The sequence below is a fragment of the Piliocolobus tephrosceles genome, chromosome 15, assembly GCF_002776525.5.
Source record: "Piliocolobus tephrosceles isolate RC106 chromosome 15, ASM277652v3, whole genome shotgun sequence".
In the NCBI taxonomy this organism is placed as follows: domain Eukaryota; kingdom Metazoa; phylum Chordata; class Mammalia; order Primates; family Cercopithecidae; genus Piliocolobus; species Piliocolobus tephrosceles.
In genome coordinates, this window is record NC_045448.1 from 90,251,990 (window position 1) to 90,279,766 (window position 27,777).

General features: G+C 48.0%; 1 protein-coding gene across 3 annotated transcripts in view; it reads right to left on the reverse strand.

Annotated features, from left to right (window-relative positions):
- The window catches only part of CD8B (CD8b molecule), a 47,053-nt gene extending 24,865 nt beyond the window's left edge, over positions 1-22,188 (reverse strand). The window contains exons 1-6 of one of the 3 annotated variants that reach the window (XM_023194903.2): positions 21,999-22,188; positions 18,225-18,584; positions 13,196-13,285; positions 6,922-7,011; positions 5,163-5,199; positions 1,818-2,537 (exon numbers count right to left, since the gene is read on the reverse strand). In XM_023194903.2, the coding sequence (XP_023050671.1) occupies positions 2,525-2,537; positions 5,163-5,199; positions 6,922-7,011; positions 13,196-13,285; positions 18,225-18,584; positions 21,999-22,041 (633 nt within the window). In that variant the 5' untranslated portion in view covers positions 22,042-22,188 and the 3' untranslated portion in view covers positions 1,818-2,524. Of the gene's footprint in view, positions 1-1,817; positions 2,538-5,162; positions 5,200-6,921; positions 7,012-13,195; positions 13,286-18,224; positions 18,585-21,998 lie in introns of those variants that run through there. The other 2 variants (XM_023194904.2, XM_023194905.2) reach the window with 2 other exon arrangements.
- Between the last annotated feature and the right edge of the window lie 5,589 nt (positions 22,189-27,777).

Below are 27,777 nucleotides of genomic sequence, written 5' to 3' on the forward strand. Positions count from 1 at the left end.
GAAAACTGACAGAGGAGCGCAAACCACCCCTGCCCCCAGCCCAGCCCCATGAGAACTTGCAAACAAGTACATGCAATTGCAAAGACAGCAGCAGGGAGACGGTCAAATTTCAAAGCCTGCAGTGGGACAAGAGACCTTGCGGCCTGTTCTTACTTCCGCTGCGCACTGGGTGTGAGCCTTCAAGAGGGCAGACCGCGTGCACTGCAGGCCTTAGTCTCGTATTTATTTGTGATGGTCCGGATGAGGAGCCCACCTGAAACATGAACCCTAGAGGAGTGTGGTCCAGCTGACCCCAATTCTTTCACCCCTCTCCTCAGCCTTGGAAGGCAGCCTGTCCCTTGTCCTCGGAGCTGATAGGCGGAGCTTTTGCTTCTTTTGAGCACCTCCTGCTGAGGCAGGAGACTAGGTTCTGGGGGCAGGGAATCTAAGGCCAATTCGTGCTGAATCAAGGAGAAACACGTACGTCTGGGGGCAGGGAATCTTGAGGCCAATTTGTGCTGATTTCTCAAAGCTGGATCAAAAGCAAAACACCTGGGTCTGGGGGCAGGGCATCTAAGACCAATTAACGTAAACCAAAAGGAAAAATCCCATCTCCCCACACTGAGTAACCAAGGCTCAAAGGCTACTCTCTCTACAACCCTCCCGCTTCCACCTTATCTCAGACGGAAAGGGAGACTGCCCTGGATTGACCACAGGCCATTGGGCCATCCCTTCATCCACATAGGGCGTCAATTCACCTCAGCCTTTCATTAGCCACGGACCAAATCCTTCATCTAGATAAGGGGTAGCCGACAGGGACCTCAAAAGGGGTACTTAAAACCCAGAAAACCTTGCAATTGGGACCATGGGCCGCCTGCTTAGGGCCCACTTCCACCCTGGGGAGTGCTTTCTCACTTCAATAAATTCCTGCTTTTGATGCTTTTATTCCTTTGTGACTTTGTGTGTTTTGTCCAATTCTTTGTTCAAAACGCCAAGGACCTGGACAACTTACACTCAAGGCCCTCCTTCCAGTAACACTGCATCTATGCCCTTCTAACTCCACCCACCACATCTCGTTCTGCTGCGACCGCACCCCAGATGCCCCGAGAAGGCCATACTACCCCTCCCCAGGTTGTTTTTCCTTTCCTGTTTTTTTTTTTGTAACATTTCTTACATTCTGTGGCTGCCACAGATCTCTGAACATAACCTGATTTGTAAATGTCCTTCTTTGAGCTGGCCAGGAAAAGCAGGTGAGATGGGATTCTCCTTGGCCCTGGACATGGTACTTCTGTTAATGCAGCCTCAGGTTGCAGTGTTTTATGGTGCAATAGCTCCTAGGCTGCTAAAGCTTAGGTAGGGGGCGGCTAAGATGGGATTCAGGCACTTTTTCAAACCCAGGGACGAGGTCCTGCTCTCCACTCTCCACTCCTGCTCAGCACTTTCTCCTTGCTTTTTCCTTGTCCAACAGTTAAGGCTAAGAATCAATAAGAAAATGAAGGGACATATAACAGAACCCCTCATGCCTCCTACCTTCTCTTTGGTGCCTGACTTGAGGCCAGGGATCCCTGGGGTTCATCCCATGGTAGAAATGAACAAGTGCTAGTTCAGCTTGGGAGTGGGCCGGGAGATGGGCCCGAGGCACCTGAAGCCTGGCTCTGGGTGCCCTGGGCACTTCCTAGCCTCTCTAGGACTCTCTACACCTACAATGTTGGGCAAATGAGGATCTCAGGTGTAACAGGAGGATGTACAAATTTTATCCTTATGGTTTCTGTTCCACTGAGCATTGATGTCTTTGCTGTAGATGGGCTTCTACACATTTATGTCACAGGAGCCGTTTGTTATCTTTAACCTGGGACTTTATTTGTACAACTAAGACATTTGTATAAAAAGAGCAGAAAATGAAAGAAGAATTAAGCCATGGGAGAGTAGAAATGGGAGCTGAGAAACTTACAAGTGGAAGACGAAGTGAACTCCTATCCTCAAACCCACAAGTTCCCAGCCCCAATGGAAGCCCTCAGAGACTGACATGGCTTCTGGGAACTGGACAGCCCCTCTCAGCAAGCCTCATTCCCAACCTGCGCCTGGCCTCTCTGTGAGGAAGGTCAGCCCCAGCCTGGGAAGACCAAGAGGGAGCCAGCCCAGCATCACCCCATGAAAGACCCAGGACCCAATGTTACTGCCCTACCAGGACAAAGCAACTTGCAAAGATGGTGGCTGAACAGCCACCACTATAGGTCCCAGCTCAGGGAAGGCTCAGGAGCTGGAAGCGGTGGCATAGGCGGCATTTCTTACTCAGTCCTCCAGCACACTCTGTGAAGTGCCCTGGGAGCAATGAAGCCTTCTCCCTAGTATTCCCGATGGCCCACGAACAAGTTGCTCCCATGCACGTCACACACAGAAAGGCCTTGCAGCAGTGAAAAGCAGGCAGCTTCAGTAGCCAGTGAACTCTCCAGGGTCGAATGTGTCCCCTCTCTCCTTTTTCCACATCGTGCTCATTACTGACCAATGTCTTTTTGTAGCAGGACACCAAAACCGTATTCTCTGCTCATTTGTAAAACCTGAAAAAAACAGCAAGTTGTGAAACCACGTATTTTCAGGCAAACGATATTGAATTTCCTGTAACAGAGACAAATGGCAAATGAGAATGCAGAGTTCTACTCCAAGTGGCCTGGGGCCGAGTTTTTTGTTAGTATGTTTCTAGGGCCCATGTTAGTCATTAAAAAGATTGTTAAGGCTAAAAAACAAACAAAACAAAACAAAACTGCAGCTCAAAGAACCGTGGCTTTGAATTGCATTACTTCCTGTAGTACCTCTAAGATAATCTAAGAGAATCACAAATTTATATCAAGGGGCCAGAAGAAATTAACCTGCGGATGGGATGATTTTCTAAGGACAGTTAGAGGCTGGGGAACAAGTACCTCAAATCGCAACTCAGACCTGTGAGCACCAGGGGCTACTTCCTCCGTGCCTGGATCATGAGAGGAAAACCAGAGGTGCTTTTCAAACTTTTTAAAAGTCACAAACCCTTTTGTTCAAATGACATGTTACAGGTAAGTGTAAACCCAGACAATAGAAAAGAGTGTCTGTTTGAAACGAAGAGAGTGAGAAGGGCTCAGGGTCCCCCCATGACCACCCAGTGCCCCTTCCCTGCCTCAAGCTGATCCTGGGCTTGCGAAAGCATGAGGTCCTGCATCCAACACCCCCAAAACTGGCATCAGATCACTAGGGAGCAAGTTAAAATGAAGGGATGGGGACAGACCCAGACCACAGTTAGTACCCAGAGAGGGACTTATTTTACATGAAAGGTCACCATGGGAGAGATTTTGAGTGGAACTTTTTCTTTTTGAGATAGAGTTTCACTCTCGTTGCCCAGGCTGCAGCGGAATGGCGCGATCTCTTCTCATTGCAACCTCTGCCTCCTGGGTTCAAGTGATTCTCTTGCCTCAGCCTCCCGAGTAGCTGGGATTACAGGTGCCTGCCACCACGCACAGCTAATTTTTTGTATTTTTAGTAGAGATGAGGTTTCACCATGTTGGCTAGGCTGGTCTCAAACTCCTGACTTCAGGCGATCTGCCCACCTTGGCCTCCCAAAGTGCTGGGATTACAGGAGTGAGCCACTGCACGCGGCCTTGAATGGAACTTTCTAGAGGTCTGGCCTGAGACAGCTATACTCAAGTTATTATCTCTTGGGTAGGGGGCAGCGTCTAAATCCAACACACAAGGTGAAAATTGTACACAATTAAAATATCATTGAAAATTGCCCATAAAATCCAGCAGGCATGTTTAAGCAACTCTCGATATAAATATAATGTGTACAACAATGCAGAGCATATCATAATACGGATGTATGTGGCTATTTCCAATTTTAGAGTATTTAAAAGTACATTTTATTTGTCCGTTGTTGCACTTCCAGAGTTGAATTCACTGAAGTGACTTGAGTTTGTGCTCTGACTCCAGGGGCCTGGGGCCACATGCTTTAAGGATAATACCCCAGAGAGTCCTCACACTGACCGTGAGATTGGCACTGTTAGCTCATTTTACAGATGAGAAATCCGAGGCTTACCGAGGTAAAGTGACTCGCTGACTGTCACATGGTTGGTGACTGGCAGATGGGATTCAAACCCAGCTCTGTCTCCGCCTAAAGCCAGAGCTCTCGAGCAAGAGACCCTGTTGCCCTCTTCAATTTAGAGGTATGTACTTTTGCTCCCCCAAACATTTCTATATAGAGAGGGTTGCTCTGAGGATCAAATGTAATTAACTGGATAAGCAGACGTGAAACAGTCTCTGTTTTGAGGAACAAAAATCAAATGCAGGAATGCTGCCCCGGCCCACGATTGCTTCCAACAGCCTCATGAAAGACCAAATACATAATGTCACTGCCCTACCAGGGCAAAGCAACTTGCAAAAGTGGTGGTTAAATGGCCACCACTAAAGGTCCCAGCCCAGCCCAGGGAAAGTATAGGAGCTTTCTCAGCTCAGTGGGTCCCAAGAGTGTAATGTGACTCTGCCAATTCCTGGGACCCAGATGGGGTCGAGGGCAGCAGGTGGGACAAAGGCAGCTCCTAGGGAAGGAAAGCAATGGCTGGTGGAAGAGGCTGGTCTTCAAATCCGATTCCAGTAGTCTCTCCATTTATCTGTAAAATGAGGGTGATAACCCCTTATCTCACACAGAACCAAGGGGATGAAATAATAGGGGGGATGAAATAGTAGGTGGGATGAAATAACAGATGGGATGAGTTTGGGATACCCTGTAGTATTCTGTGCATGCAAAGTCTGATTGCTCTCCTCAGGAGAGCTAAGAATGTTCTTGAAATACATTTAAGTTATTGGTCAGGTTTTTGTTTGTTTGTTTGTTTAGGTTATCTCTTCGGTTCCTGAATTCTATCATCCCATCTATTTATACAGTGTGTGACTTTTTTTTTTAGATGGGGTCTCGCTCTTTTGCCCAGGCTGGAGTGCAGTGGTACTATCATAGCTCACTGCAGCCTTAAACTCCTGGGCTCAAGTGATCCTCCTGCTTCAGCCTCCTGAGTAGTTGGGACTACAGGTGTGTGCTACCATGTCTGGCCGAGTCTATGATCTTTGGAAGACGAGGTCTGACTTTGGCTCCTTGCTGCAGATAGAGGCTGCAAGCTGCAGCTGGGGCTGAGGAACCCAGGGCCACGCCCAAATCACACACTTACTGTTTGATGAAACGAAGCCGGGCTCTCCTCCGCCGGCCTGGAAGAGGAAAGCAAGGGCGCCAGTCAGTGTGGGCTGTGGGTCACCACACTGAGCCCCAGAGGCCAGGTAGGATGGTCACAGGGGCAGGTGACACCTCAGCCCACCTCCCTGGTCCCAGACCTTGGCCCAAACACTTTACACATTTTAATCCCCTTAATGCTCACTGAAAACCTGAGTTGGATACTACTTTTAAGATCTCCATTTAATATGTGGAGCAACTGAGACACAGAGTGAGTGAGTTACCGGATAACATGCCCAAAGTCATGCAGCTAGTAAGTGGGAAAGCTGGAATTCAAACTCAATTAATCAGCCGCAGAGTCTGTGTCTTTAAACACACCTGCTCGCCCTTCACAGCAGGTCAGACACGAAAGTTCCCACACACAGGCAGTCTCAGGCTTGGGCAAGTGCACTCACAGGGTGAGATTTCCCATTGGGAGTTAGGAGGAAAATAAAAGCATATCTATTTACATTTGTATTTCAGCCTTTATTACTTTTGATTTTGATTTTTTTTTTTTTTTAGGAATGCGGTCTTACTATGTTGTCTAGGCTAGACTTGAACTCCTGGGCTCAAGTGATCCTCCCTCCTCAGCCTCTTGAGTATGGGCACTTGCCCCTATATCCAGCTTACTTTTTATTTTTGAAGCATATTTAATAACATACATTTAATAACATAACACACATAATATATTAAATAAGTAAATCCAGCCAACTGCTGCTGTATTCGCTTATTTAATATTTTATGCATATTACTAAATGTGCTTCAAAATATTTTACCAATGAGGTCCTTCCTTGATCAAAAGAGTTTGCAAGCCACTGAAATTTATGGGGTTCTTAGAATGGGGTACATTGACCCCTTTGTGGGGAAGAATTTGTAGGCAAAAGTATGCACCTGGGTACATTTCTGTGGGGAGAGGTCCATTATTTTCATCGTATGTTCAAAGGGGTCTGTGACCTACAAAAGTTAAGAGCCACAGATCTAGTTCATGCCCCTGCTGTCCCACCTGCCCATTTTATAGAATCACAAAGAGGGGAAGGGGCTTGCTCGAAGTGGCACAGGTGAGCTGAAGAACCGGGGTGGACTTTGGGCTCTGGGCTCTAGGGCAGCCATGCGCCTCTCCTCTGGCTCCCCGTCTTTCTTGTGAACCCAGTGCTACGCAGAGCTTGGGGTGGGGGCCATAGAAGGAGACAGTCCCGTCTCTGGGGTGGCTGGGAGCAGCAGTCATTTCTGAGTTTCCGACAGCCTCATCAATATCGGTGGCGTAGAGAGGATTTCTAGCTTTCAGCAATGCAACACAAACCTCATAGGCAATCTTTTCTGGGCACTGGGCTTTGGTCTCAACTGCTCACATGAGTTCCCACTTACTGACACATGCCGGGTGCCAGGCACTTGGGGCAAGAATTTACAAGCAGCAACTCTGGGAGGTAGGTAATATCCTACGCCCATCTGAGGCAGCCAAGGCTCAGAGAGACCAGGGTACTGGATTGGGAAATAGCCACATTGCACTCAAACCCAGGTTTGTCTGACTCCAGGGACAGGGTGGTCTTTGGTTTTGGCTATGTAGCCCCAGGTCAAGAACGACCTCCGGAAATACCATAGGTTCTCTGAGGCACATTCCCACCAGGCTGCCACCTGCTCTGCTCCCCTGGAGAAGAAAATATCCCAGGAACACTTCAAACAACAAACAGGGACACCCGATGACCCAAGAGGAGACAACTCACAGTACAGGTGGATGACCACGCCCAGGGAAACCAGCAGAACCAGAACGCCAGCCACCAGCAGGCCGAGGGTGATGGGGCTACAAAGTGGGCCTGGAAAAAACACACGTGACATGTGTTCAACACTGAACATTTTTCTGCATAAGACACACAGAACAATACAAGGAGGAAAAAAATCAACTGGAAGTCCCACCTCCCAGAGAATACCACTATTTGCATTTTGATATAATGTATTTTTCCTCAAGTCTTTTTTTTTTTTTTTTTTTTTGACAGAGTTTTGCTCCATCACCCAGGCTGGAGTGCAGTGGTGTGTTCTCAGCTCACTGCAACCTCCGCCTCCTAGGTTCAAGCGATTCTCGTTCTTAGCCTCCCGAGTAGCTGGGATTACAGGCATGTGCCACCACGCCTGGCTAATTTTTGTATCTTTAGAAGAGACAGGGTTTTACCATGTTGGCCAGGCTGGTCTCAAACTCCTGGCCTGAAGCAATCCACCCACCTTGGCCTCCCAAAGTGATGGAATTACAGGCGTGAGCTACCATGTCCGGTCATCGTCTAGTCTTTGTAAGCACTTTAAACATCATTGAAATCATTTTATATATAAAATTTCATGTCCCACATCCAAATTTTTAAGAGGTAGATAATTTTTATTCCTGGTAATGAGTCTTTTACTATTTATGTTTAAAACTTTTAATTTCACAAGAAATAGCTGAATATATTTTCATTGTAAGAAATTTAAATATAGGATTAGAGTGCTCCCTGACATCTTTGCTCCTTCACAGAATTAATCACCATTGATAATTTAGTAACTTTCTCTTTCCATGCCTATGTAATTTTTATAGATACATATAGGGTGTATTTGTTTGTTTCTTTGTTTGTTTTGACACAGAATCTCACTCTGTTGCCCAGGCTGGAGCACAGTGGCACAATCTTGGCTCACTGCAACCTCTGCCTTCTGGGGATTCAAGTGATTCTCCTGCCTCAGCCTTTCAAGTAGCTGGGATTACAGGCGCTCACCATCAAGCCCGGCTAATTTTTGTATTTTTAGTAGAGATGGGGTTTCACTATGTTGGCCAGGATGGTCTTGATCTCCTGGCCTCAAGTGATCCACCTGCCTTGGCCTCCCAAAGTGCTGGGATTACAGGTGTGAGCTACCATGCCTGGCCTTAAATACATATAGTATTTTAAAATATATACAGCAGATTATACTGTACAAATTGTTCTTTTGTACCTTCACTTTTTCAACGTGCCTTTTTTCCTTCACTTAATCAATGTGTTCTTTTTTCCAGCAGAGAGTATGGATGTATCATGAGTTACTCGTCATCAGTGGGCATTTTTTGTCGTTTCCTGTGTTTTACTTTTACAAATAACTCTGCAGAAAACATCGTGTGTATTTCCTTACAAAGATGCCTTCCTGAGGTAAATACTGAGAACGGGAGCTACTAAACCACAGACTTTGCCCATTTTAAATTGTGACAGATACTGTCAAATGCCTCCCTAAAAGGTGACACTGACTTCCGTCCCCACCCACCAATAGTGCACCCTGCTGACCATTGATATCATCAAAATGTTTTACTTTTTCCTGTCAAGTGGGGGAAAATGTTATTTCACTTAAATTCCCTCATTACTTATGACCTTTGGCCTATTTTCATATATTGGGAACTTGTATGATTTTTCTTCTATGAGTTGACTATCTGTTCCTTTGTCCATTTTGTGTGCTATTTAAACAGCACACTTTACACTATCAATGCCCCAAATCCTTCTCTGACACCCTTCAGGCCCCTGTGGCTGGTCCCTTGAGTAGCTGAGGGGCAGAACCAGGGCCCATGGGTGAAAGGGCAAGGCTGCAGATTTGGGCTTGAGGTTCGGAAAATCAGAAAGCATTGTGGATGTCAAGGAAGAGAGAGAATTTTTACTGAATACGTATATGCTAAGTACATACTAAATACAAACTCCCATCTCGTGAGGAAGAAAGGTATTGGCAATTTTTTATTTGTATTTATTTATTTATTTTATTTTTTGAGACAGAGTTTTGCTCTTGTTGCCCAGGCTGGAATGCAATGGCGAGATCTGGGCTCACCGAAACCTCCACCTCCTGGGTTCAAGCGATTCTCCTGCCTCAGCCTCCTTAGTAGCTGGGATTACAGGCACCCGCCACCATGACCGGCTAATTTTTGTATTTTTAGTAGAGACGGGTCTCACCATGTTGGCCAGGCTGGTCTCAAACTGCCGACCTTACATGATCTGCCTGCCTTGGCCTCCCAAAGTGCTGGGACTACAGGAGTGAGCCACTGCACCCGGCTTGCCATTATTTTTATCTCATCTCACAGTTCAAAAAAAAACAAGATTCAAAAAGGTTAAATTATATGCCCAAGGTCACCCAGCTACTAAAATGCAGGACCAGGGTGTGGACACAGATCCTTCGAGTTCCAACCCCCTGTGGGTCCCACCTCAGCTGCATGAAGGCATGAAAGGTGTGGGAGGGAAGGGAGGAGGCTGCTACATGGGAGGGAGCCCACTGTCGCTGGAGGGGAACAAGCCAAGGCTGGATGGCTGGGATGTGGAGAAGAGATTCACACACTGAGTGGGAGGCTGGATGAGTGGCCCCTCTGAGATGCTGAGGGCATCTGCTGGGCTCCCTCTCACCTCCTATTTGTTCCCCCAACCTGGATGAACCTCAAAACATGGTGCTAAGTGAAAGAAGTCAAGCAGGAAAGAGCCCATGGTGTGCGATTTCACTTCTACGAAATGTCCCTGAGAGGCAAATCTGCAAAGGCAGACGGTAGATTAGTGGCTGCCAGGGGCTGGGAACGGGGATGAGCTGTGAACAAGCACCGGGAATCTTACTGGGGTGATGGAAACCTTCTAAAACTAGATTATGGTAATGATTGCACAACTTGGTAAATTTACCCAAAATCATTGAGTTTGTATGCTTAAAGTGGGCGAACTTTGCAGTATGCAAATTATATCTCAACTAAGGTTTTGTTTTTGTTTTTTGTTTTTTTGAGATGGAGTCTTGCTCTGTCACCCAGGCTGGAGTGCAATGGCTTGATCTTGGCTCACTGCAACCGCTGCCTCCTGGGTTCAAGCAATTCTCCTGCCTCAGCCTCCTGAGTGGCTGGGATTACAGGTGCCCACCACAATGCCTGGCTAATTTTTGTGTTTTCAGTAGAGACAGGGTTTTGCCATGTTGGTCAGGTTGGTCTCGAACTCCTGACCTCAGGTGATCCGCACCCCTCCCCTACCGCCTCCCAAAGTGCTGGGATTACAGGCGTGAGCCACTACACCCGGCTCAACTAAGTTTTTAAAAACTGTAATGGAGGTGGGTGCAGGTCACAGGGATGTACAGGGCAGCAGGGCTCCTTCCTGAGAAGAGGTCATGGTTAAGACCACTGTGGAGGCCAGCGATGTAGCTATAGGTCTCCTCTGAAGCATTGTCTCCCATCCAAAATGTGACTCTCCAGGAAAAGCTGCTGCCACAAATAACGTGCTTGAGTAAGGGGCTGTTCGACAGATCCACACCAGCGACACCCCCAGCCCAGCCTTCCTCATCTTGCTGGGGCCTCAGGGTCTCCCGAGCTCTGGATTCGCACTCTGCTCCTGAGTCCGTGGTTTAGAAATGGTCCCCCAGCACCTAAGGGTGTTGTCTCAGAAACAGCCCTAAGCCTCAGGGGCGACCCCTTCTTAGTGGCCCTATGGGTTTCATTCATGATAACAGGCTTTGAGGTCTGTGTGGATGCCCCACAAGCTCTTAGTGCCTGGTGTATAATTGCATCTCATTTAATCCTGCATCCCTGTTTTACAGACGAGGAAACAGAGGTTCATAGAGGCTGAATCATCTATTCAATGTCTAATAGTACAGGTAGTAGTAGACAGAGATTCAGACCTAGGCCTGTCTGACTTGCCACTAGGCTACACTGACCCAGGGCCGCTCTCCTCAGTGTAACATCCACCTACTTTCCCCATACCCATCCTTACCCCCGCTCCACTTGGCCACCTTCACACACATCCGGGTTATTCTTAATAACCTATTAATGTTTGGTATGCATTTTGCCATGGGATTTTACTGAGGGTTGGTACAAGAAACAATGCAAGAGGCCAGACACAGTGGCTCACGCCTGTAATCCCAGCACTTTGGGAGGCCAAGGCAGGTGGATCACCTGAAGTCAGGAGTTCAAGACCAACTTGGCCAACATGGTGAAACCCTGCCTCTACTAAAAATACAAAAATTAGCCAAGCTTGGTGGTGGGCACTTGTAATCCCACCTACTCCAGAGGCTGAGGCGGGAGAATCACTTGAACCTGGGAGGCGGAAGTTGCAATGAGCTGAGATCACACCAATGCACTCCAGCCTGGGCAATAGAGTGAGACTCCGTTTCAAAAAAAAAAGAAAAAAAGAAAAAGAAAAGAAAGAAAGAAAAGAAATTATGCAAGAAATTTGAAGCTCTTTGTTTTTGCCATTATTTATAAAAGTATGACTGAGTGTGCCATCATTCAGCTGTCCTTACATGAAGATGAATGGGGCAGATGGCTCCTAGAATTTAGCACTAGGATGAAGGTTTCCTCTTTTGTGCCAGGTTGTTTCTTTCTATCACCGGGGTTGGGGTGCCATACAACTTGGGGTCTTCCCTTTGTTTAAACTGATGTTGCTGGGTTCTCCAGAGCCATAGTACACAGCCAGTTCTTGCACCCTCATCTTAGTGGCTCTATTGTATTTGCATTTTACATCCTTTTTATTGTAGTTTGCCTGAAATCATTTAGGTGAAGGGGTCAGGGCATGGGACTTTATAAAATAAGGTCACTCTTAAGCTTCTTAAGACTTTACTCTTCTGTACATTGGTTCTGATTTTCTTTTTACTGTGACCTCATGTGATGGCAGCTTGCCACTCCGGTCTCCCAGATCCTATTCAGTACCCTCCTCGATAATTTCTGGTACTTAAAACTTTTAAGACAAAGCAAACTGAGCAGTGCAAGGCAGTGCTCCTGGGGCTGCTTGTGGTTTGTTCTCTGGGTAGCAGCAGATGGCACTTTCTGTTTGTCACCAGTGGCTTTTGCTGGGCTGAGGTCAGTATTTTTCCAGAAACACGTTTGGGCTGATGGGTTTAAGGAAAGCATGTGCGTGGGCATGTGTGTCTGTGTGTGTGTGTATGTGCGTACACTCCAGCTGAGGTGTCTGGTGTAGCATAGAGAAGCAAATGTGTTCATTTGCAAACAAGCATGTATTCATGAACAAGCACATACTATGTATTAGGTCCTCTGTTAGGTATTAAAACTGGAAACCTTTTTTTTGAAACAGGGTCTGGCTCTATCACCCAGGCTGGAGTGCAGTGGCAGGATCTTGGCTCACTTCAATCTCCACCTCCCAGGCTCAAGGCATCCACCTCAGCCTCCTGAGTAGCTGGGACTACAGGCATGTGTCACCATGCCCAGCTAATTTTTTAATATTTTCGTAGAGACAGACTTTCACCATGTTGCCCAGGCTGGCCTCTAACTCCTGAGCTCAAGGTGATTTGCCCATCTTGGCCTCCCAAAGTGCTGGGATTACAGGTGTGAGCCACCACATCTGGCCAAAACTGGAAAAGTTTAAAGTGCTGGCCCCTTGAGTAGATTTTTTGCTTGTTAACAGCTTTATTGAGTTATAATTTACATATAAAGTCCCCTTGTTTAAAGTGTACAATGTCATGGACTTGTGCAACCATTTTCATAATGTAATTTTAGAACATTTAAATTCCCTTAAAAAGAAACCTTATATCCATTAGGAATCACTCCCCATTTCTTTCTCAAGCCCCCAGCCTTAGGTAGCCACCAATCTACATTCTGTCTCTACAGAGGGTCATATGCTGAATATTCCATAATCATGGAATCATATAGTATATGGAGTTTTGTGACTGGCTTCTTTCACTTTATTCTTTATTATGACCAAACAATATTCCACGATAATAAATATACCATATTTTGTTAATCTATTCATTAGCTGGTGGATGTTTGGGTAGTTTCTACTTTTGGCTAGTATGAATAATGAAGCTGTGGACATTTGTGTGCAGGTGTGTGGGTGGAGATCGCCTCCATTAAGCTTTGTCCAGTAGCAGTTTACGAGTCTGTGTCCCATGAGACTGTGAGTTGCTGTCACACTCAGCATCCTTTCTGACCCTAGCTTGGGCCAGGGAGATAGGCTCTAGAGTTAACACTTGGAAAGTGCCTGGGGAAGGAAGGAGGGGAGGGAGGGAGGTCGAGAGGACGTCTGCCTTGTTTCTGAGGGTGCAGAGGGATAGGGAACTCACCTTTCTGGGTCACTGGCCTGGGTAACCGGCACACTCTCTTCTTGGGGGTGGACTTCTTGGTGGGCTGGGCAGTGGTGGGAAGGAAATCAACTACAGAAAGAAAGCAAGACACATATCTTAGCCAGGGGAACACCAGGTGGACTCAAAGACAAAACTTTGTCTTATGGCCGGGCGCAGTGGCTCATGCCTGGAATCCCAACACTTCCAGAGGCCAAGGCAAGAGATCATTTGAGCCCGGGAGGTTGAGACCAGCTTGGGCAACATGGTGAAACCCCCTCTCTACAAAAAATAAAAAGTTTAGCCAGGCTTGGTGGCACATGCCGATAGTCCCAGCTACCCAGGAGGCTGAAGTGAGAGGATCACCTGAGCCTGGGAAGTCAAGGCTAAAGTGAGCCATGATCACGCAACTGTACTCTGGCCTGGGCGACGGACCAAGACCCTGTCTCAAGAACAAACGAATGAACAAATGAACAAAATTTGTCTTACATCCAAGTACTGAGGTCCTTATGACTGTTCCCCAGGCTGCTACAGGGCCTGAAGGACACATAGCAGTAGAATATTTGATCTGCTTTCTCAGTTCTCAGATGTTGGGAAAGGGGTGGGGGCCTAGGGATGGGGTTCAGCTTGGTGTCCTGGAGAGAGGAAGCCACACAGACCTGAGCAGAGCCCACATCCCTGATTTTTTTTTTTTGTTTTGTTTTTGTTTTTTGTGAGATGAAGTCTCGCTCTGTAGCCCAGGTGGAGCACCGTGGCATGATCTTGGCTCATTGCAACATTTGCCTCTTGGGTTCAAGTGATTCTCCTGCCTCCGCCTCCATAGTAGCTGGGATTACAGGCACGTGCCACTGCACTCGGCTAATTTTTTGTATTTTTAGTAGAGATGGGGTTTCACCATGTTGGCCAGGCCGGTCTTGAACTCCTGACCTCAGATGATCCACCCGCCTTGGCCTCCTGAAGTGCTAGTATTACAGGCACGAGCCACTGCTCCCAGCCGACCTACACTCCTGATTAACCACTGTGTGATTTGGGACAAGTCATAGTACTTTTCTGTGCCTTGATTTCCTCATCTGCTGAAATGATAATTGCCACCTCCTTCTTAGGATTATCTGAGAATTAAAGGGACAGTGTGTCCAAAAAAAGATTCCGTAGACGTGGCTCCACCTGGCTGAAGACCTTGTGCCCCAGGGCTGGATCGCCCAGGCTTTGGCACAACCAGACCCTCCGCCCAACTCGGCAATCTCTAAGCACGTGGAGAAAGTTCATGGAAGGGAGGGGGTGCCCTTTTCTGCATGTACAGTACCAAGCAGGTGTCATATCTGGGGATTTGTTTTCCTTCTCAGGTGACCCTAAAATATATATATATAATATCAGAGCTAGGAGAACTTCAGTCTCAAACTTTAATTTCAAAGGTGAATGCCAGAGACAAGGGGAGATGGCCCCTGCAGCCCCAAGTGGTGAGTGCTGTGTTGGGACCCCAAGCCCCTGTCCTGACTCCTGGATGGGTCACCCCTCTCCTTCATTCTAACCCACTGACCCCTGCTGAAGTGTTGGGACAGGGCAGCAAGCTGGCACCCAGAACAAAGGTACATAGCTGTGGCTCTGACGCCTGCTGGGGATGAAGGGGGCGCTGTTGGCCAGAGTCCAACCCTTGCCTTTGTGGGTTGAGGAAACAGACCTCTCTGCACTGATTTTCTCCAAAATGGTAGAACAGGGAGTAAGAAGACACCATGAACCTAAGCTCTAGGTTCAGGGGGACAGAAAAAAAAAAAAAGAAAAGAAAAGAAATATTAAGGCTGGGCACGGTGACTCACACCTATAATCCCAGCACTTTGGGAGGCCTAGGTGGGCGGATCACCTGAGGTCAGGAGTCCAAGAGCAGCCTGGTCAACATGGCAAAACCCCGTCTCTACTAAAAAAACAAAAATTAGCTGGGTGTGGTGGCACGTGCCTGTAATCCCAGCTACTTGGGAGGCTGAGGCAGGAGAATCACTTGAACCAGCGAGGCAGAACTTGCAGTGAGCCGAGATCATGCCACTGCACTACAGCCTGGGTGACAGAGTGATTCCGTCGCAAAAAAAAAAAAAAAAAAAGGTTGGGGGGTGGGAAGACAGGCAGGGGAAGCCCACAGATCAGTCATTTTTGGGCTGGCATCTTCTGTATAGAAGTAGACATTTTAGCCCCTCACCTCTCTGAGCCTCCTCTGAAAAGTGGAGAAAACACGCTGTTTGTCTGCTTCAAGACATTGACGGGAAGAAGCAACTAGAATGAACGTGCACTAAGCTCCAACCATGTGCAGGGAGCAGTGCTGAGCCTTTCCGCATAAGTTTACTGAACACAACAACTTTTGGGGCAGGCACTATTGTCCCCATTTTACCCAGGAGGAAGCCTAGGCTCAGAGAGCTGAAATAATGTGCCCAAAGTTAGACAGTCACAGGCTGCTGAGCCAGGATCTGCACCAAAAGGCTTTGATTCTAGAACCTGTGCTTCTCATTCTGCCACACTACCTCATGTACAAAGGTTTTGTGACATAAAGTTGAACACTTTAGGTCCACCCAAGGCCCTAGGTCATCAGAGAGTCAAGGGCAACTATTGTAAGAGGAAAACTGTCATCAGCAGGGTCTTGGAGAGCATGCAAGGAGCCTGGCCTTCTGTTGGGAGTGTTGCCTCCTTTATTCCTCATGGCCCTAGAAGTAGTTCTGTTTGACTTATTTTCTATTCGAGGAAGCAGGGACGTCTCTCAGATGGTCCATAGTAAGCCCAGAGGGGAGCCAGCTCTTTAGGCCCTCAGTGCCTTGTCTGGGCACCACAGCCTGGGTCTGGTGGGAGACTCAGGTTGGGGGACTGTTCTGTTTTAAATTCATCTTGCCTAGAGCCAGGTCCCCCTGGATTCCTCCTGAGCCCCCAGTTTAATCTCTCCCTCTCCGTCCTTAAAAGGAATATAACTTTGAGCCCATGATATACTTAAGGGCCTGAAAAAGGCTCTGTCTTTCCCCAAACACTTTCTCAACCATCCCAGCTTTGTCCTCTAAAAGGCCTTTCTTGGGTGAGAAGCTGGGTTTTGGTTCTGAAGAAGATCTCATTGCAAGCCCTGGGGAGAAGCAGGTTTGGTTGCAAGCCAGCGCTGTAAAGAGGCATTGACATTCCTGCAGTGCTGGGAGGTGTCTGGGGTTTGGAAATACAGAAGTAAGGAGTGAGTAGGGTTGGGGTGGAGGTGGTGGGAAGCTCTGGAAACTAACTGTGCTTATTCCACCCTCCACCTTCTCAGACCCTGAAATCTCATGAGTGGAAAGGTGTGGGGCTTACAGAGGCAAAAACAATAAGCCAACGCCAAAACCCAAACCCCAAACCCCAAACTCCCAAACTCCCGAAGTCCATTTTTCAATATGAAAATCAGTGGACCCCCACGCAAAGGGATGCCTCAGCTTCTTGCCTGCAATAGTCCCTCCAGGCTGGCATGAGGTGGCGAGGCATTACTTTGGTTTGTGTCTTCCTAATCGTGCTGCTGTCCCCAGCTGCCCCTGCACTTCCTCACACTGGGTGGTCTAATTTCTGGGTCTCCTTGTGGCTTTTAGTGCCCTCAGGTGAGCAGGAAGCAGGGCAGTGGGAGCCCTGGAGGGGTTTGGCTCCAGCCTTGGGCCAAGCTGGAGGTGGGGCTAGAGCCAGAGCCAGGTGGTAAGGGTTACCACCACAATCCCTCCCCATCCATAGCTAAATGCCTTCTTTCCAATACGGTGGCCACTCACTGCAGGTGCTGCTGAGCACGTGAAATGTAGCCAGTCTGAATCGAGATGAGCCATATGTTTTATGTAAAATGCTCACTGAACACTTAGTATGAAAAATGAATGTAAAATATTTCAGCAATAACAGATGAAAATACAGTTAATAAATTGAGTTAAATATATTATTTAAATTAGTTTTACTTGCTTTTTGCTTTTTTAAACATGACTAAAAATTTAGAATTTCATCTGTGGCTTGAAATGTGTGTCTGCTGGACTTGCTGACTTAAGTCAGAGGTCTGCAGCTTCTCTGGGATTAAGTGGGTCATGCAGGCCATCAGCAGCCCCATGACACCGAAGAGAACATTGAGGCCCAGGGGAGAAAGCGTGGCAAGTTTGCAAGCAGAGCTGGGCCTGGCTGTCTCCTTACTGCCTTTGACTCAGGTATGAGTTCAAGCCATAGACCCTCACAGAGAATGTAAGGGTACCTGCCCCTCCACTGCCCCTAGAAATGCCCTCACTGGGTAGGTAAATCAGGGCAGTGAGGGCTTCCTCTCCCTGTGTGCACACTCTGTGGGGATTTCTAATACCACTATAAGGCCAAGGGACTCAGCCCAATCCAGCCGTAGCTTCGGATGTCCCTGATGTGGCCTGAAGGACAGCACTGCCCTGTCCACATAAGAAGCATAATGCCTGGCCAGGCATGTTGGCACACGCCTGTGATCTCAGCACTTTGGGAGGCTAAGGCGGGTGGATCATTTGAGGTCAGGAGTTCAAGACCAGCCTGGCCAACATGGTGAAATCTCATCTCCACTAAAAATACAAAAAATTAGCTAGGCATGGTGGCTCATGCCTGTAATCGCAGCTACTCGGGAAGCTGAGGCAAGAGAATCACTTGAACCCGGGAAGCAGAGGCTGTAGTGAGCCAAGATTGCACCACTGCACCCCAGCCTGGGCAACAGAGTGAGGCTCTGTCTCAAAAATAAAAAGAAACAAAAAAAGAGAAGCTTAATGCTCATCTCTGACTCTGATCCATCTCTTCCAGTTTCAGCTTATTCCCATCTAAAGTGGTTAGGTAATAGACCTACCTTCCAGGTTGGTTGGCAGCATTAAGCGAGCTAGCTATGTAAACACTTGGAGGGGCTTGGCCTGGGTAAGTCTCCACGTGTTCTTTCTGTTATTATCAGCAGCAGTGCTGTTAGTCACGGCTGCAGAGTGGGGCACACTGAAGCATGGTGGTCCCAGTGCCTGGCACGTGCCTGGCACACAATCGATGCTCAGTGCTCATTGATACCATTGAGCCTGCTTCTTACCCACACTCAGCTGAGTTCCCTTTCCGAAGGTCAGCTCGGGGCTCCCGATAATCATGCAGAAGTAGATGCCACTGTCTTCTGGCTTCACGCTTGTGAGATTGAGAATGAACCGGCTTGCATCCCGAAACACAGCTATCTTCTCCTGTTCCACCTCTTCACCATGGACAGTCCCTTTTGTGGAATCCCAGAGGGCCAGGAACTCGTGGTGACTGTCACTGCTCGGGGCCTGGCGCTGTCTCAGCCAGTAGATGCGCATGTTACTGAGGGAGATTTTAGCCTCGCAGGACAGCGTCGCCATTTTGTTGGTTTGCACCTTTATGTATGCAGGGGTCTGCTGGAGGACTGAGCTGCCACGGAGAACTAGGAAAAGCCAAGAACAGAGACATCGCACATTTTCCTAGCCACAGTTGTAGGACCTCGCAGTCACACTGAGTCAGGTGTCAAAGGAAAAGCCGTGGAAGAACCTGCCCAGTTACTGGGTCCAGGGACTGTACTGAGCGCAGCTGTTGGCTCCTGGACTCAGAGCTCACAGACCCCACCTTCCAGGAGATCATCTGGAAGGCAGGTGTTTGCTAAGTTCAGCTTTACAAAGGTACAGGAGAGAGAGCTGCCATTTGTTTATTGAGCACTTGTATGTCTGGCCCTTGCATAAAGGAACTCAATGAAGCCTCAAACTGGCTTTGGAATTTTTTAAGACATGGGGTCTTGTTATGTTGCCTAGGTTGGAGTGGAGTGGCTATTCACAGGCACTATCATAGTGCACTTCAACCTTGACTTCCTGGGCTCAATCTATTCTCCCACCTCAGCCTCCCAAGTAGCTGTGACTATAGGCATGCACCACCACACAAGGATGGATTCAGGATTTTTAGTCCTCATTACACAGATGAGGAAACTGAGGCATGAAGTTATTTGTTCAGCCTAGGAGTGAAACTCAAGGATTCGAAGTTTGAAGCCAAAGCTGGTTGCCTTTTACCTCCCCTGCCTGCCACTGGATGTATAGCGCTTCGGTGGGCTCCAAACTGCCGAAGGAGACCCAGGACAGGCTGGGAGAGGAGCCCAGAATCACAGCAGAGCATGTGGCTAGCCTGTCCATTGCTGGACAGCAAGGGCGGACAGCAAGGGCAGACAGCAAAAAGAGCTCACTATCCCCTGGTAGGTACAATTATAGCCCATGATCCCCGAGCCCAGCTACTGATGGGTCACTGGATCCCTATTCCCCAGTGGAAGGACAGACACCCCAGAAGCAGGGCTGGGAGTTCATCTTAGACTCTGACGAGAAGCACCCAGCAAGCAGGGGCTTGTTCATGAGGAGCTAGAGCAGGACTCACAGACCCGGCCCTGAACCCAGCCTCTGGCCGTGCCAGCTGTGAGACCTCAGGCCAGTCACCGAGCCTCTGTCTTATGAAAGGCGGGCAGCTTGGTGCTGTTGTCCTGCCTGTCTCTGAGGGTTGGAAAGAAGTGAAATGCTGTCCAAAAAAGCACACTGCAAACTGTATGGCCATGTACACAGGTAAATACTGTTCCCATGTCTCATATCACAGGGCTGTTACTAGAAGTAAATTAAATCTCAAGGAGAAGGATCAGAATGGGTTCCATTCACACCAAGGCTGCACAGCTTCCAACGAACACAATCTGACCTGGTGAACCCTTCATTTTGGCTGTGGAGCAAAGGGAGACATTGCAGGCCAGGACAGAGATGCAGGAGTGGGGAGGCACAGAGAGGACACAGACCTGGGTAGGCAGAAGAGGCCAGAGGGCATGCGTGTGTGCCCAAGAGGAGCCGGCTTACTGGGCACCTCATGTTTAAAATCCTGCCTGCACTTGCGGCTAAGGCTCTGTGGCCCCATAATGGCCTTCTCCAACACTGATGAAATGAACTTTGACTTTTTGACTTTGCTCCTGGACCACTCTTAGCTTTCGCTTGCATCAAGAATGAAATGATGGGGCCGGGTGTGGTGGCTCATGTTTGTAATCCCAGCACTTTCGAAGATCGAGGCAGGAGGATCACTTGGTCTCAGGATATTGAGACCAGCCTGGGCAACACAGTAAGACCCTGTCTCTACTAAGAATACAAAAATTTTCCAGGCATGGTGGCATGTGCCTCTAATCCCAGCTACTCGGGAGGCTGAGGCAGGAGAAGTGCTTGAACCTGGGAGGTAGAGGTTGCAGTGAGCCGAGATCGCACCACTGCACTCCAGCCTGGGCGACAGAGCAAGACTCTGTCTTGGAAAAAAAAAATTATTAAAAAATAAAAATAAAAACAAGACGGAAATGATGCCTGGGGCACAAGTGGCTGCTGGGCTTCCTCTTGTCTGCCCAAACACCACAGTGCTGTTCCAGCAGAGCAGAGGTTTTTCCTTGTTTCGGGTCGCTGACTTCTTGGGGGAGTTAATAAGAATCAGTAATGCCAGTTTATTGAGCTGTGCCTGGCATGGCACATACATTGCCTCATTTGATCCTCACCAAATCCTGTGAGGGAGATACTGTTTTGCACCCACTTTACCCATGAGGAAAGCAAGGCTCTCAGGAAGTTTAAAGACTGCTCAAGGTCACACAGTGATCCAGATTCAAACCCAGCTTGTTGGACCCCAGAAACGGACTTGGAACCACTGAACTGAAGAGACCTGCAGTCCTCTCCCAAATGGCAATTATGGGCTCATGAGCACACAGTGGGGCTGCAGGTACACAGGTGCCTGAAGCCCTTCCAGGAAAACCCAGAAGACTCCTCTAAGAGCAAGGCCTGGGCTGTGAGTGTGCATTTCCTCTCCTGGCTGAGACACACCCCGGCTCTTCCCGGGGCCCACTTGCTTTTTGTCCTCTAGGAACTGAATACTCAGGGCTGTGGCCAAGTCCCTGCTGTGTGCTGGACACGGAGCCAGGCCTCACTGCCTGTTCCCCTCCATAACCCAGGGATTCCATTATCAGAGGGACTTGATGTTTCTAGATCCATCAGTAATGACTTTAGTGCGCTGAATGGCCTGGGCTCTTTCTATTTATGATATTGCACTCACTGGGCCAGAGCCCCGGGCTGCCAGGCCTTGTCACCCTCTGGCGGGATGACCAGCTTTGGGCTTTTTGGACACGAGAGTAAATCGACCAGTTTGGGCAGCTTTCCGGGTGTGCGGAGGCTTCTTCCAAAAGGCAGTCTGGCTGGACTTATTCAGAAGGACAATCTAGACGCCCCATCCAACTCCAACAACCCAACCTCCAGGGTGCTTCCTAGGGAGCCACCCTACCCATGACACCTAACACCGGGGACACCAGAGAGAACGGGAGCCAGAGGGATCATCCTGCCCTAGCCCTCCCAGAACTGGGAGCGCCCGATGTTTGTCTGATTGTACTACAAACACTTCCCCGGAAGTAATAAAAATGTGTCCACAGGACCCTTGGCCTGGCCAACCTTCCTCGGAGCACATCCTGCGGGGACCCTGGGCAGGAACCTGTTTCCTTCCCCTCCTGACCTCCGGCGTCCCTCTCTTTCCTTCCCTCACTCGCTCCCCTTTTTTCACTGCCTCCCCTTCTCCTGGGTCCAGGCTTTTGCGGGGAGGTGACCTCAGTCCAGGGGCTCTCCGGCTCCCCTGGGTAATGCGGTCCGGGGGTATTTTATTTCCACCCTTAGGGACGGTGCCTGCCAAGCTGCCTCCCGGGTGCCCTGCCGCCGCGGCCTCTACGCTGCACCCTGCCAGGACCAAGGCCAGGACAGCCGCTTCTCACCTCTCGGCTCAGGCCCCGGGAGCGCAGACCCTCGGGCAGCCCGCGCGCCGCCCGCCTTACCTGCCAGCTGCGCGGCCAGGAGGAGCCACAGCCGCGGCCGCATCGTGGCGCGCCCGGTACACCTGGCCCCGAGGGCTCGGCGAAGACAGTCGCGGCTGAGGTGGGTGAGGAGCCGGGCCGGGCGGGGGGAGCTGGGGCGGGGGGGGGGGGGGGGGGGGGGGGGGGGGGGGGGGGGGGCAGTGGGGGGGGCGGGACCGGGCACGGTGGGGGCGGGAGTCTTGTGTTGGAGACCGCGAGGTCTCCGCCCTCATCCTTCTCGCATTGCAAAGGTCTGGGCTGCGTTTCCAGAGCCCACCAGGACCCTCCGCTTTCCAGAAAGGAGGTGACACCGCCGGCTTCCCCCAGGCAGCTGCATGTGTGTCATCGCCCCCTGCCCCGGGAGGTGCTCAGGACAGGGTTGTGACCCCGAGTGACAGTCGAGGCTCAGAGAGCTCAGGATGTGTAGTGCATGGTGGAGCTGGCCACTAACTCGGGCCATTTCTTGTCTGTTTGAGTAGTTATTGAGGGGCTCCTGCGTGCCCCGGGCTGGGCTGGCCTGGAGTCAGCAAGCCCCAAGCCTTGCCCTCCCTTGCCAGGGAGGAAGGAAAGGTGTGACACTGACAGAGGTGAGCTGGGAACTGGAGGTGCAGAGAAGGCCCCGACCCTGTTTGTAGGTTGTGGGGATGCAGCAAGACCTAGATCTTAAGAATTTCGAAGGACTGTGACAATCACTGGCTGTGCCCTGCTGGCGAGTGCCCTGGGGCGGGTTCTATTTGTGGTGTGATCCAGCCCTGGTGGGGAGATTTGTGAGGGGAGACCTGGCTCAGGCTGCGTCTTCCTGTTGAAACCGGGGTTAGCAGAAAGGGGGTTGGGGAGGTCCAGGGAGAACTGGGCATGCGGCCTGTAGGGGAGAGGGAGCCCTTGGAGAGCTGTGGGAGAGGCCACTTGCAAATGTCAACAAAGAGTCAGCCAGGCAGGCCCATGGGTTACCCTAACAGCTTAGAGTTTATCAGAGAGGAAATGGCGTGTCCCCTGAGAGCTAAAGCAGGCAGCGGGGCAAGGACACTGTCACATTTGGTCTCCACATCCAGTATTCTTTCCATCCCACTCTTGCCCCAGCCCCTCTGCCTATTGCTGGTGACAGAGAGTTCAAAGGCATCACAGAGCTGGGTGCAGAGAGTTCAAAGGCACTGGGGGAAAAGAAGTCACTCAACCCAGCCAGAGGCCAGAGTCTCCCTGGATACTGCCTTTGCTCCCAGGCTGAACTGGTGAGGTCTGGATGGACACAGACCTGGGGAGACCACACATTAGTGTGAGCTTTTTAAAAAAATTGATGTGAATTTCACATAACACAAAATTAACCATTCAAAAGCATACAGTCCAGTGATATTTAGTACATTTACAATGTTGTACAACCACCACATCTATCTAGTTCTGAAATATTTTTATTTCCTCACAAGAAATCCCTGCACCCATTAAGCAGTCACTCCCTATTGTCACCTCTCTCCAGATCCTGGCAACAACTAATCTTCCTTCTGTTCTTGGATTTACCTGTTCTAGATATTTCATGTAATGGACCCATACAATCTGTGGTCTTTAGTGAATGGCTTCTTTCACTTAGTGCAATGTTTTTCAGGTTCATCCCCATTGTGGCACCATTCCTTCTTATTGTTGAGCAACATTTTGTTGTATATACCTATATATGCCACATTTTCTTTATCTGTTCATCTAATGATGGGCATTTGAGTGGGCTATTATATCTACTTTTTGACTTTTGTGACTAATGCTACTGTGAACATTCTTGTACAAATACATGGTTGGGTGCCTGTTTTCAATTCTTTCAGGTATATCTCAGGGAGTGCAATTCTTGAGTCATACAATAATTCTATGTTTAACTTTTTTGAGGGACTACCCAACTGTTTTCCATAGCAGCTGTGACCATTTACATTTCTGCCAACAATGAAAGGGTTCCAATTTCCCCACATCATCGCCAATACTTGTTATTTTCTGCTTTTGTTTTGTTCCATCCTAGTGGGTGTGAAGTGGTATCTCATTGTGGTTTGGATTTGCATTTCCTGAATGAGAAATGATGTTAAGCATCTATTCATGTGCTTGTTGGCCATTTGTATTTCTTCTTTGATGTATATTGGAAGTATTTGTTGTTTAGAAAACACAAACTACCCCTTTCTATCCACTCTCTCATGCAATTGCACAGCATTGCAAAGGGAACAACTTTCTCAGTAAATGATTAAAAGTTACTCACTGCTTTGTCAGATATTGTCTAAAATCATAGACAGAGAACCCCTGGATGCATTAGTTATGGAAACTTTTGCGTTTGTGATAAATTAACCTCTAAATATTAGTGGTTTAACTTAATACAAATCCCCTGCATTGTTCTGTGATATTCAAGTGCAGCTATGCCGGGGAGTAAGGAGTATTTTCTCCACTCAGTCATGCAGGGGACCAGGGTCTTTCCCCCATCTTCAACTCATGGCTCCATGGATCACTGTGCAAAGGGAAAAGAGGATGATTGCCTTCACCAGGGTGGTGTAGGGGGTGCTGGGGCTGGGGACCAGGCCTGGAAGCATCAACATCACTCTGTCTACTTTCCACTGGCCAGACCTCAGTCACGTGGACTCAATCATACTGTAAAGGGGCTGGAAAATGGAGTTTACTTGAGTGCGCAAGAGGAAAGGGGAAATGGAATCAGTAAATATATAACCAGCATGGACCGCACTGGTATAGCAGACAGAGCACTGGTTAGCATCGCTTCTCTGCTACTTATGTACTCTCAGGCCTCAGTTTCTACATGGATAAATGAGGAAAATAACACCAACCATGCCATCTCACTGGGTTATCTTCAGGGCTAAATAAAATCCGGGATCTGCTTGCCCATTGAACTTGGAGGAGGTAACTCAGCAGGTCTCTTGGAAAAACATCGAGGGCATGGAGATGGTCATATTAGTTGAGGTGGGCTGTGGGTGCTTAATGGGTTGTGTCAGGGAAACCAGATGTACAGAAGGACCCTTCCTTTGATGTTCATGTGTGCCATTGGATATTCATTCAGGTGAATAACCTGTTTGTAATTAACTGTCTGAACCTGGAACAAAACTCAGTTTTGCCTTTCAACATAAAGTACCTTTCCCTCTCAGGTTTTGCCTTCTCTGAATGTAGCAGTTTTTAGTCTACCATTCACTTGTGCCTTTGCTCTTCCATATTCCTGGTCTTAGCTACAGATCAGTTCATGATCTGACTTATTTTCGGTTGATGTTTGTTCAGTACAGGTTGGTATAAGTATTTGGGGACCTCACTATATTATCTCCTGCAGCTGTGCCTGAGTTTTTGTTGGTTAAAATACTCATCTGTTTATTATAAAGCAATTTCCTCTTTTATATAGTTCAGGATTTTTGTTGACTTGTTTTGAAATTACTTGTGTAGGTAGAGCCTATTATCTGTGAAATTCATTTCAGGGCAGTAAAACTATCATTACAAAGAGTCATTCTGGTGAAGGAGGGCTGGTCTGATGGGTTAAGAACTGCTAAATTGGGTCATCACAATGTGACCCACTGCCACTGTGGTGCCTGGCCAGAACTCAGTCACATGGACTCAACCAAACTGTAAGGCGGCTGGAAAATGGAGTTTAGTTGGGTACCCAAGAGAAAAGGGAAATGGAATCAGAGAGTACATAACCTGCCTGGACCACACTGGTATAGCAGAAAGAGTGCCCATTAGCATCGCTTCTCTGCTACTTACCCACTCTCAGGCCTCAGTTCCTATATTCATAAATGAGGGGTGCTCTTTACCTGAGGTCAGGAGTTCAAGACCAACCTGGCCAATATGGCAAAACCCATCTCTACTAAAAATACAAAAATTAGCCGGGCGTGGTGGGGTGCCTGTAATCTCAGCTATTCAGGAGGCTGAAGGCAGAAGAATCACTTGAACCCGGGGGCAGAGGTTGCAGTGAGCCAAGATAGCGCCATTGCACTCCAGCCTGGGCGACAGAGCAAGACTCCATCTCAAAAAAAAAAAAAAATTAAGATAGTGCAATAAGAAAATTCCAGATTACAAGCAGATTTTTAGATCAGTTTTACAGAGAACATTTTGAACCATGTAGAATAAAAGCTTATTGGGTTGATGTTCACTTTCCACTTGGAAATCTCACACTTAGTTCTAACCCAAATCAAAGAGAAGCAATCTAGATTGCTTTTTCTAGTTTCCTTAGGAAAACGTCACAAATATCAAACTAACCACCATCAAAGGGAGCCCAAATCAAACAAAAATATATTGAATAAGCCTCTTTTAGTAGGGAGTTAATGATTCCACTGTTATTGTTAGAAGAATTGAAAGCAGAATCCCCCCTACTCAGAGAAGTCACATGAGGTGCAAAGCAAAGAAAATAATGTCTTTAGAGAGTTTATTTCCAAGTTGGAGACCAGGCCCATGGAATGCTCCCCTATTAGAGGTCAAAGTGCAGTTCCATATCCCAAAGTCAAATCTATACAAACACTTTACCAGTACTACCTCCCCAAGGACGCATTTCACTTTTTATTTTTTTAGAGATGGGATCTTGCTCTGTTGCCCAGGCTAGAGTGCAGTGGCTGTATCTCAGCTCACTGCAACATCTGCCTCCCGGGTTCAAGCAATTCTGCTGCCTCAGCCTCCTGAGTAGCTGGGATTACAGGCGTGTGCCACCATGCCCAACTAATTCATTTTGTATTTTAGTAGAGATGGGGTTTCACTGTGTTGCCCAGGATGGTCTCGAACTCCCGAGCTTAGGCAATCCACCCACCTCAGCCTCCCAAAGTGCTAGGATTACAGACATGAGCCACCGCACCCGGCCTCCCACTTTTTTTTTTTTTTGCCATATTTTCTTATTTTAGTGATTTTATTTTAAAATATTGAAACACTATGTTCATATTGTACTTTCAATCAAAAATAAAAATAAAAAATGTTAAAAAACATAATAAAGAATATCCAGGATTTTAAAAATCACATAAAGAAATGGAAGTCTCTTTTTCTGCTCCTACCAATTCCAGACTCTAGGGTGAGCCTCTTATCAAAAAGAAATGTATTCAAATAAGAGAAAGAGGGCCAGGTGCTTGCACTTGTAATCCCAGCTACTCAGAAGGCTGATGTGGGAGGATTGATTGAGATCAGGAGTTGGAGACCAACCAGGCAATATGGTGAAACGCTGTCTCTACCAAAAAAAATACATAAATAAAAGTAAAAATTTACCCAGAGGTGGTGGCGTGTGCCTATAGTACCAGCTACTTGGGAAGCTGAGGTGGGAGGATCACCTGAACCCAGGAGGTTGAGGCTGCAGTGAGCCGTGATTGTGCCACTGCACTCCAGCCTGAGAAACAGAGTGGAAACCTTGTCTCAAAATGAAAAGGGATTTTTTTTTTTTTTTTTCAGGAGATCAAAAATGTTGACCCAGTAGAAAAGTTAATCTCTGGCCAAGAATAGTGGCTCATGCCTGTAACTTTGGGAGGCTGAGCTGTGAGGATCACTTGGGGCCAGGAGTTCAAGATCAGCCTGGACAACATAGCAAGACCCCCATCTCAATTTTAAAAAAAGAAAAAAAAAGAAAGAAAAGCTAATTTAAAAGTTATGACTGCCCAGAGGACATCAAGCATTTCTGTATCTAAATTAGCAAACTTACTGTAGCATAAATCTCTGTTCCTTAAATACTTTTCAGACTAAGTGTGTCATGCTTCTTGGTCTTTTACTTCTTTGTGCACAAATGCAAAAGTAGAAGGAAGAAAATGAGAGGGTGAGGAGGGGCTGAGATACTTAGTGT